This window comes from Halichoerus grypus, chromosome 4 (genome assembly GCF_964656455.1).
Source record: "Halichoerus grypus chromosome 4, mHalGry1.hap1.1, whole genome shotgun sequence".
Taxonomy (NCBI): Eukaryota; Metazoa; Chordata; class Mammalia; order Carnivora; family Phocidae; genus Halichoerus; species Halichoerus grypus.
In genome coordinates, this window is record NC_135715.1 from 91,952,905 (window position 1) to 91,963,975 (window position 11,071).

Sequence of the window (11,071 nt, forward strand, 5' to 3'; positions counted from 1 at the left end):
GGATGAAATCAGATGGGTCTGGATAAAAGGTTTATCCCGGTGCTTAGAACATGCAAGAGCTCACCGAATATTGGCTTTAACACTCACACGAACCGACGCAAATGCACACACACCAGAGAAATCTCTTTCAAACCGGAAACAGCGTTCCACAGCAGAGGGGACAACTACGGATGGCTCCACCCTCTTCTTATCATCCAACAGGTAACAGTGGCCCTGGGACAGTTCCTCTCCCTCCCAAGCCCAGTGAAGTTTATGTGGGACCAGAAATACTACTATTCACTTAACCAAAAGAACTACACATTGCCCACGACTTTCAACATTTAGTTTGTCTGACCCTCCGTCTGCCAACTCCCATCCTGCAAGGTAGGTCTTCACTTCCTGGCCCCCTTGGTGTTTAGCAGGGGAAGGTATCCAGTTCTAACCAATGAACTATGAGAGGAAGTGACAGGTCACTTGGAAACCAAAACGTGTTTGTGTACAACCCTCCACAACCGATTCCCTCCTCCCCCAGCAACTAGCAATGGTCCAGTGGGTGGCTCCTGTCAGCTACATGAGGACAACATGAACACATCCCCCAGCTAACCTGCAAAGGATTCAGTGCGAGTGAAAAACAAACTCTGTACTATGCCTAGGAGTTTGGGGGGTTGCTAGCACAGCATAACCTAGCCTCGCCTGACAGTCACAAGACTCTCAGACTGTGAAAGTAATGTATTTTAAATCTCTTACCCCTGAAAAGCCTTCTAGCCCCTCTTTATTCCCTTGGCTTCTATGACAAGCCACTCTTGTTGCTCTGTCAGTCTCTGTAACCTTTTCTCCATTTCTTCATGGTCTCTTCCTCTGCCTGACTCACTAAACCCTGCTGTGAACCAGGGTTTTGTCCTCACCTCATTACTGTTCTTATTCTACCCGCTCTCCTGACCCATCTACCACATAAACACTAACACTACCCAAAGCTATCCCAGGCTGGCTCCTGGCTTCCCTCATGCCCAAAGTCCTGCTGGTCACCTCCACCTCGTGCTCTACAAGCATCATGAACCCAATACAACCAAGAGTCCTCCTACACACCCTACCTGGGCTAACAGCACCTAACTCGACTTAAGTCTTCCAGACCAGAAACCTGACAGTTAAGCTAGATGCCCTCCTCTACTCTCCCTAACCTCCTGCTCATTCAAACCTCCAGTCCAGTCAATTTCAACCCCCCCTTAAATGTTTGTTACTGTTGTTTGGAGGGGAGGGGTGTTTTTTATTTGTTTAATGTTTATTACAGTGAATACTAAAAAAAAAAAAATTATTTCAGGTTTGGTGTCAGGCACACAATGACGCTCCACCTGAGGAATACAGTCTCATCCAGACCAAGAACCAAGAAAACTGGGCGCCTGGGTGGCTTATTCAGTTAAGCAGCTGCCTCCAGCTAAGGTCATGATCCCAGAGTCCTGGGATCGAGCCCCACGTCGGGCTCCCTGCTCAGTGGGGAGTCTGCTTCTCCCTCTGCCTCTGCCTCCTCTCCCCTGCTCATGCTGTCTCTTTCTCTCTCTCAAATAAATTAAAATAAAAATCTTAAAAAAAAAAAAAAGAACCAAGAAAGCCACGATTTCAGAGTACACGGTACGAACTACGCCAGCGGCATCCTGCAGATCCACCTCATCTCTTCAGCCACTTGTTTAAGTAAAGGACTCAGAACAATGCCAAAGAAGCTTTCGTTCTTTATTAAATTCTCTTAAGCGTTATCAATATTATTATTCAAGTTTAAGACAGGGCAAATCTTATGAAGTATTTATGGGTTCTCTTCTTATAAATAAATTTATAAAGAAAACATCCACTAATTCATCTCTACTCTAAGCTGCTCAATTCTCTCAAATTGAAAAGAAGATTCTGGTGTACTAAAAAACCAGAGCCGAGGCTTTTCAGTATGTTCAATTACAATACTTTTAATTTAACTCTTGAGTGGTTGGCGTCTTTTGATAATTTTAACTATTAAACAGCAGTATGTGCTTATCACCCCTGGTCATCTTCAGCCTCAAAACACCTTGAGATTCTCCACATAGAAGAAAACTATTACCAAACTTACTGCAAATGTTTGATCATGTAGTTAGAAGCCTTTTGTGCTCAACCCAGGCAGCGCTATTACTGCACATTTCAGATGACCACCCGAGGCACTTCAAACACCTGAGCACCTTTCTTCTTTCTACAAACTCTCCTGAAGAAAGAGCAGTCAAGTAAATTGTTCTAAAACCCAAAAATGCAAAGCAATTTATGCTTTGTTTCTACTTTTTTCCTCAGGATGGAAAATTTGGTCAGTCCTTAACTTGGCCTGATCACGGCTCTGACAGCGAGGCCAAATACTCTACTGCACAAACGGAAAGCCTAACCAGGGATCAAGCATGAGAGGATGGTTCCAAATACCTCCTATTATTCTGGAACACTAGCACCTTCCTTTCAGTGAGCTCCAAAACCTGTGGGTTAAGTCACCATTTTAAATCATTTCAACGGCAGAAATTACGTGGCAAGTATTCTTAGCACTACCTGAAAACAAGGAGGGGGAGGTGGGTGCCAACAAGGTCCATGTGACTTGCCCAAAACTGTAAATCTAAAACCTGACTGTTGGGATAGCTGCCAACAACCTGAAACTGCTTACTCTAAAAAACATTACCAGATCAGATCTTCTTTTTGAATCCAAGGTTTTCTCTTTTTTCCAGACAGAGCACAGCTTTTTTCTCTCTGAACATACCAGTCAGGGTATTGCTAATTAACTTGACTGGGTGGCTTTACAGTCTCAGACCAGACAGTCTAGCTGGCTGCTAGGAAAAAGGTTTCATAGCTTAAAAATATATTATATGAAGTGTTAGTTTAAGATGTGTGTGAAAACGATTTTTAAGTTGCTGCAAGAGCAGAATGTTAAGGCAACGTCAGAAAAACAGAGGTGTTGTAAAACATTAAGCCCTACTCTCCACCTGGTAAACAGAGCTAAATGATAAGATGTTAATCCCCTAATACAAAAACATCCCAAAATAATCTATTGAACTTGACTTTGCAATTTCATCTTTTATATTTTGATGGCAGTGAGAGAGACCCTGGGGCTGTAACTCCCTTGCAAAAATTTCAACACCTGATTTACTCACGAGGCTTAAAATAAGGAAGGGAAATATAAAATAAGTTGTCATTTGCTTGGCAACCATCCTTTTAAATTACCTATTTGTATACTGTATCCAGGCTACACCTGGGTATGGATGGCTAATCTGGATATAGAAAACACCTAGGATCACTTCTGGAAGAAACACAAGACAATAAACTTCTCAATCAGTACATCAACAGTATTAGGGTAAGCAAGAAAAGGACTTTACCAAGAGACTGACATTTATACTTTTTGACAGAACTGAAATACACGGAATTACAGAGCAAATTCACTGAAACAACAAAGAAAAATCTGTCCTTGTAAAGGCTATCTTTTTTACCCCCAAAAAAGTGTTTCAATTTTGATACTTACACCACACACTGGTTAAGAAAATAAAGCGCGGTGTTTAGCAATGGGGCGGGGCAATCCTAACTACCTTGAGAGGCGCTGGGCTCACCCTCCCCAGCAACCACTGAGGTCAGCAGGGCCAGGCACCAGGAGAGCCTCCTATTTCTCTGCACAAGCTGCCGCAGTCTCCTTATTGAAGCCCCGGATGGAGAGATCATAGACCACCTCCTCTACTTTCTTCACATCGTACTTCAAGCCGTCATAGCGCTTCCTCAGGGAGTCGTTTTTCAGGTTGAGAAGGCGGAAGCCGGAATCCAGCTCATTGATGAAGGTGGAGATGTGGAGGGGCCGGGAATAGTCTCCGGCAGTCACACTGTTGACAGACAGCCTCGACTACACGAGGGAAGGCAAACGCGGATATGTCACAACAGGACTCTTCAGCACATCTTCCTCCCAATCACAACTAAAAGACCCTCAAAGGCCACGCAACTTTTCTACATGGTCTTTTAATAATTACATTTTGACAATGTTTAGTATTACAAAATTACCTCATGACAAGAAATCATTCCCTTTCTGTTGGAGTTTCCCTGGTCTACAGTTTTCATCAATATGAACAAAGGCTACAGTGGACACCTTTATAACAGCCTTTTTTGTTCTTTAGAATTATTTTCATAGGAGAATTTCTCCAGAGAGACATTAAAAGAATATGGGCAAAAATAATATATAGTTATACAGTTAAATTGTTCTCCAAAGCAAGTATATGTATTGACACAGTTACTAAGAACATATACCTCTTACCAATACTTTAAAAGGAAGAGGTATCAGTATTACCATCTTTTAAAAATTCACACATTGGTAAGTATGCACAGCTAGCTCACTGTCTGAACTGGCCTTCCTCTGATGACTAGCAAAACATAACACACACAGTGTACAACGACGAACTGGTGGTCAACAGAGGGCTTAGAAAAGACTTCCTGAATTATTGTACCCATTTTAAAAACTGACAGTGAAGTGGGAAGATCAAAAAAGCAAATGGCAGGGGTGCCTGGCTGGCTCAGTTGGTGGAGCATGTGACTCTTGGTCTTCAGGTCGTGAGTTCAAGCCCCACGGCGGGCATGGAGCCTACTTAAAAATAAAATAAAATATTAAAAAAAAAAAAAAGCAAATGGCAAACCACTAAACTTCTTACCAATTCACTGGCAAGAATTAGAACTCCTGAGAGATAATCTTCTACATCCAGATGAAATCCTTTCTCCCGATCTGGCTCAACTAAAAAATATACCAAAGTAAAAATAAAGTCATGATGTGAACAGAACCTGAACCTAAAAATGTAAAATACTATATCTACATATATATATGCACACATATAATTTCTCTCAACAAAAGGAAAAGAAAAAGAAAAAGAATCTTTTACAATTGTGTTTTTAATGGATTCAGACTTTTGGCAACTAGGCCTCACTGTGGACTTTTGAGCTTTCTAGCCTGCAATTTTTCCTTTCATTCTTCTCTAAAAAAGTAACACCCCCAAGAATGTTACCTAGTTGTATCAGAGAACATCTTTGTTTTTGGACAATGCATGCTGCAGCATTTAAAGAAGCCGTGATACTACAAGTGGTTTTCACGTGGTATATGCACACGTGTACACCAAGTGAACAGACCAAAAGATATGGCAAAAGAATAAGCAGAGGGGCGCCTGGGTGGCTCAGTCGGTTAAGCGGCTGCCTTCAGCTCAGGTCATGATCCCAGGGTCCTGGGATTGAGCCCTGCATCGGGCTCCCTGCTCAGCAGAGAGCCTGCTTCTCCCTTTCCCTCTGCCTGCCGCTCTGCCTACTTGTGCTCTCTCTCTGTCAAATAAATAAATAAAAAATATCTTTAAAAAAATAATAATAATAATAACCAGAAAATCTAAGTGGGGTGTAAACAGGTGTTCACTGTACTATTCTTTCAACTTTCTGTGGGCCTAGATTTTTTAAAAACTAAATTTTACGAACTAAAAGAAACACTCAAGTACAAAAACCAAGCTTGCCACCACATATTTTTACGTTTTGTGTTTCCAAGTCATTAGTTTCCCATTTAGTTCTCATTTAACAAATAGAAAGTACAAGCAACAGCTCCCCACCCAACCAAAAATTAAGCTACCATGCCTGATTCTGCAGACCAACGCTAATGAAGACACTTACTGCCAAGAATTTCTGTAACCGCTTCTCGAGTCACTAGTGTTTCTGATTCCAAGTACACAACAAATGCAGCCAAGAAGACCAAACGCTGCAACACAAACCTCCAGTGCTCATGAAATCTGCATGGATATAAGCTCATTTAGGTTGAGGGATTAGGGGCCTTAAAAAAGATAAGTTTAGTACAATCGCAGTCCAACATTTTAGAAATAGAACGCTTTTTCAAATCAAATCTATGTGAAACCCCAACATATAAAATGTGTAAGACTACGACACTTAAATATATCAGATGGAGACAGTGTAAGTTTTACAAGTTCAAATTTATAACAATTACTTATGAGAAGTTTAATAAATGAGAAACATGATCCAACTTTAATGAATATAAAAATATTTACAATTTAAGATTAGGGATGACAAGAACAACTGTATTTTAGAAGTTTCAAATTTTAGAACAATGATACTGCTCTCAGAAAAATTAAAATTGGCAAGTACAGATTGATGAGAACTGCAGCTGTACATCAGCCTCAACACTTAACTTACTCTCACATTTTGAGTGTGGCGTATCAAGAAAATCTGATTCACACAAGTAAGAAATAACTACCATTTGCAATCACTAAACCAACAGACTTTTAACTTTCAGGATACTGCAATTAAACTGAGCTAGAGGCACAAAAAAAGGAATAGAAAATTTTATAACCCCAAATATTAAGTGTTATGCCTCCTGAATTTCAAATATGGCAAATTCAAAAAAAAATTTTCAATACAATTCAAGTCAAACAAAACCTTCTAAGAGCCAAATCACTCAGAGGTCAGCCTCTGTGTGACCTCCAAACTACACGATCTCTCAAGATCCTGTCAATTCTATTGTTCAACGTCTCTATACATCTATTACTACCTCACAGCAGGGGTCAGCAAACCTTTTCTGTGAAGGGTCAGACAGTAATATTTTAGGCTTTGTGAACCACCTCCAGTCTCTGTCACATATTTTTATTTGGGTGTTTTTGGTTTGGGTTTTTTGTTCTTTGTTTTTTGTTTTTTTTAACAACCCTTTAAAATATAAGCAGTTCTTAGCTTCCAGAAGCAGCAGGCCACAGGTAGTTTGCCAACCCCTGCCTTAAATTATCCTGTAAAGTTATATTATCCACTTCCCACATACATGTTCTGTTTTTTGCCCACATGTCTTAACAGACCACCTTTTTCACTAGAAAACATGTTTTTCACTAGGAAAACAAACACAAGTAAAGATTTTAGGTTCTTATTCACATATTTCATCAGTACCCAGTTGCAGCTTCTTCCAGTTTAACATCTGTGAAATTAGGATGCATTTTACAATCTATAAATTTCACAATTATGATTGGCAACAAATTTTCTTCCCTAGTGGTACATAAAATAATGGTGACTCTTAAAATTAATGATGCTATAGATTCAACAAAACACAGCATAAAACATTAAATACATTATTCGGCAGTAAAACTCAAACTCTGAGATAATACTCAATTCATGTATATACTGCCACTTAATCCCATAACTTTAACAGATAGATATGGTTCACCCAATTTCACAAGTAACTTAAATATACTAAAAAAGATAATCTTTCGTTGATCTTCATACAACGAATATTTTCATTTTCATTCCTTTTTCGTTGCAAAAATTATACATGTTTCTTAGGAAAATTCTCAAAGAGAGGAAAAAAATAAAATCACCAAATTTGTCACTATTAAAATACCACCACTATTAATAGTTTGACTCTTTTTCATTGTTTCTTTTACATAGATAAGTTTTTACCTAGTTCTAAGCAATCATTCAGTATATACAATTTTTCTCCTGCCTTTACTTTTACGTAACATTACAAAATAAAGCGATTTTTCTTACAAACCTGTAATACTGTTCAGCAGGGAACTTGGTCTTCAAAGATGTTAAATGTGTTTTTACTGTACCAAAATGTTCTCGAGCTTTCAAACACCTCTTTGGAACTGATCACAAAAAGATAATCAAACATCATAATAATGAAAGATTTATCAAATTTCAAATACAGTTCTTCCTTAATAATCTATGCAGTCTATCTGAAAATAAATCAACTTTAAAAAAAAAATCTCATGACCAAATGCAGGGTATGCATCTCTACTTTTCAACCTGGCTCTCAAAATTTCATCTTTAGTTTCCCTACTGATTTACCAACACTGAAAAATAAACAAAAATTTGCTAAAATGGAATACTTTAGCAGACAAGTCAGTAAGCTGTCCTAAATAATGTCATCCTTAAAGGACCTTGTACCAGCTGCTATTCCTAGTCAGTCCTTAAAGGACGCCTTATTTGGACAACTTCTAGCTCCCATATTTGGTCAAAAAGAAGCTTTATCAAATATTCTCAATCTGACTGACCAATTCCATACCACTGAGACAAATGACTTGCCTCTGACCCTTGTACATTACAATATGATATCATTCTCTGACTGAAAATATATTTCAGCTCTTTCAGTTGTGCTGGCTGTATCTTACAATGAAGGTTCCATGTTTAAACTTATCATATCTGATCTCCATTCAAGGGGCTGACTGTAAACACATTAGGAACATTTTACACTGGCCACTTCTTATCTACAAATGCATATTAAACTATATTCAATGAATGAAAGACTGGGTTTAAAAGGAAGAGAGCCAAATGAAAGCTAGATGCACAAGAGAGCTACAAAACTATTACAATTACCACATTATAATTACGTTATCACGTTACTATGTGAAAGTGGAAGCTCAACCATAACACAAAGAATTCTGTAACCATATAAAATGCTCAACTCACCCACTTCTCCAATTTTTACTCACCACAGAACATGAGGGACATTGTTCTTAATAAAATGACACAGACTTGAAATGTTTTCTGAATGGAAATTAACTCTTTAACTCTTTAAATAACTCTTTTAAATGACTGATAAACTGGATCTTAAAAAAACCCTTCAAAATCAAAAGAACTTACTGTCCTGAAAACCAGCACCCTGATGGACCCCTTGCAGTAGAGTTAAGATCTCTCGAGCTGTTTGTTCTAAACTCTGTACAACTTTTCGGATTTCCTAGAGAGATTAAAAATCAAAGTAACAGATAAACTCATAATTATTATCAGAACCTCAAGCCAAATAAACCAGATAACATAGATTAAATATCTATGACACCTTCACACACATGCAAAACTCTGACAATCTTTACAAAGACTGAACCGGTGCAGAAAATATCCAGGTTTGAATCCTGACTTTGCCACTTCCTTCCTCTGTGAGAGCTTCAAGAGGTTATTAAAAAGCCTGAGATCTCTCATGTATCCTTCAAAGGATAATTGCCACCCAACCCAAATATCCCACTGAAACACTATAAATATTAAAAGAGATAAAGTATATGAATGTGATTTGTAAAAAGAAAAATGCAATGCAACACAAACACTGGGTAGTTTTCAATCATTTTACAAATATTCACTGAGCATACTTATGTGCGAAGTACTGTGTAAATACTGAGTACCCAACTAGACAGTCCTTTCCATCTCTCAGTTTAGAGCACAATGGGGGGAGACACGCGTTTAAAAAATACGGATCGCACAAATGTTTTTAATGTGAATGCGCTACTAAAAAACACAACAGGAAAAGGATCATTCAGACTGTGAGATCAAGGATATGAATACGAGATAACCAGGAAAAGAAAGGAAAGATGCGAATTCCAGGAAAGGCAGACAGTACATGTAGAAGTCCTGAGGCAAGAAACTATCTGCGGAACTGGAGAAATGAAAGAGAAGTAAACTGAACATAATACACAACGGAAGATGGCGTAAAATGAGATGGGGTTAGGGGAGGAGACACCTGTGGGCCATAGCAGAGCCCGGATTAATATTCTATGTGGAATAAAAAGCCATAGGAGAGTTTTAAAGAGAAGAGGCCACACGTGCTCTTAAGCCAACAACAACAAACACGTGAGATGCGTGCTGTCTTGAGTCCCAAGCGCTGAGCCTTCGACAGAAACAAGCGCCGAAAAGGAGAAAGACTGACACTCAAACGAGATTGGCGATGCTGAGGAGCCGAGACTCGAACACAGAATCAGGACAAGGTAGCAGAATCGCGGGTGGGGGAGGAACATGCCCTAAACTGAAACAAGTGGGGAAGCAACCCACCCCCGGAGGCTTCCCCACCGCTCGAGACAGAGCGACAGAGGAGGGCCGAGCGATGTGGCCCAGCAAGCAAGGAAAGGGAAAGGGGAGGGGAGGAGAGGGGGCTCGCCTCTCGGATGTCCTGCTCGGCAGCCAAAAAGCCCTGCAGTTCCACGAAGATCTCGCTCACAGACATGGCGCCGGCTGCACAACAATCAACCAGTGCGGCGAGTGTGGCCGCGGAAGAGCGTTTCAGAGACCACCAGCGCAGTCAGTCGCAACGCCCGCCGCCGCCGCCGCGTCCACCGGGCCCTGCGCTACGGACGTCGCTGGGGTCCTCCGAGGTCCGCGGCGCGCAGGATACCGGGCTGTCCGCCGTGCTGCCTGATGTGCCTCCCGACGCTTCCGGGCCGCGCGCGCGGAGCCGAGGCACGTGCCCAGGGGGCGGGGCAGAAAGGAGTGGGTGGGGCTTCCAGCTGGGGACTTTTCGGACAGGCATCGCGGGGAACAGCCCGCGAAGTGGGGAGGAGGGTCCCTCGGGGCACGTGGGCCTGAGGGGGCGGGGCGGGCTTGGAGGTGGTGCGAGCGAGCGCGGCTCTTAGCTTACGCGTTTGTGTTATGTTGAGCGGGAAGGGGCGGTGGGGGGAAATGCTTCAATGCTGAAGCGTATGCGTGAAAAGCCAGGTGCAGAAAACTGTAGCGAGATTGCAATTTTCCGGAAGAAACAGGAAAAACAATGCATTCATATTTGCAAAAAGCACACGGGAAATAAAAGTGTGTAGGACCGTGAGAGTAGGTGATGGATTGCGAGCGAAATTTTTTTAACGTTTTCCCTGTATGACTATGACCTATTTAAATCATATGAATTTTTTAAGCGTGTGTGGTGGGAAGCTTCTCTTCCACTCAACTAACACCTCCTTAACCCAATTCCCCTTGAGGCAAGCGCCGTAATGATTTCTTGTCCTTGCAGACGTATTCCATACATCTACCCTAGAAATAGAAATGTGTATGTGTGCGTTGTGTCAACCTGAAAATAGATACCATGAGAGCCAAATGAGTGTTTGAGATCAAAGAATTGCAATTCGGTGAGCACAGACTCCAGCAAGAGCCAAAAAAGTGTCCCGTCTGCAGGGTGAAAGCAAGGATTTGTTTGGTTTTGGAGGGGGGCACCACATGACTTTGATAAAAGGAAAAAAAAAGTGTTAATTTATACAAACAGGCTGGCTAAGGGCTAGGCCGCTTTTGGTTACACAGTGATGACTACTTCTATTGTTCTTGACAAACGATGCTCTTCTTGGTTTACATTATTAACTATTGC

General features: G+C 40.9%; 1 protein-coding gene across 2 annotated transcripts; it reads right to left on the reverse strand.

Annotated features, from left to right (window-relative positions):
• Positions 1–3,314: 3,314 nt before the first annotated feature.
• On the reverse strand, positions 3,315–10,143 carry TSN (translin). Of its 2 annotated transcripts, XM_036099015.2 has the most exons (6): positions 9,884–10,134; positions 8,605–8,698; positions 7,511–7,607; positions 5,641–5,756; positions 4,650–4,729; positions 3,315–3,853 (listed from the first exon to the last, which is right to left on the reverse strand). In XM_036099015.2, the coding sequence occupies exons 1-6, from the start codon at positions 9,947–9,949 to the stop codon at positions 3,620–3,622; spliced, it is 687 nt and encodes a 228-aa protein (XP_035954908.1). In that variant the 5' UTR covers positions 9,950–10,134; the 3' UTR covers positions 3,315–3,619. The 2 variants fall into 2 exon arrangements, with proteins under 2 accessions (XP_035954908.1, XP_035954909.1); XM_036099016.2 differs by lacking the exon at positions 4,650–4,729 and having other exon boundaries at positions 3,644–3,853; positions 9,884–10,143.
• Positions 10,144–11,071: the final 928 nt, after the last annotated feature.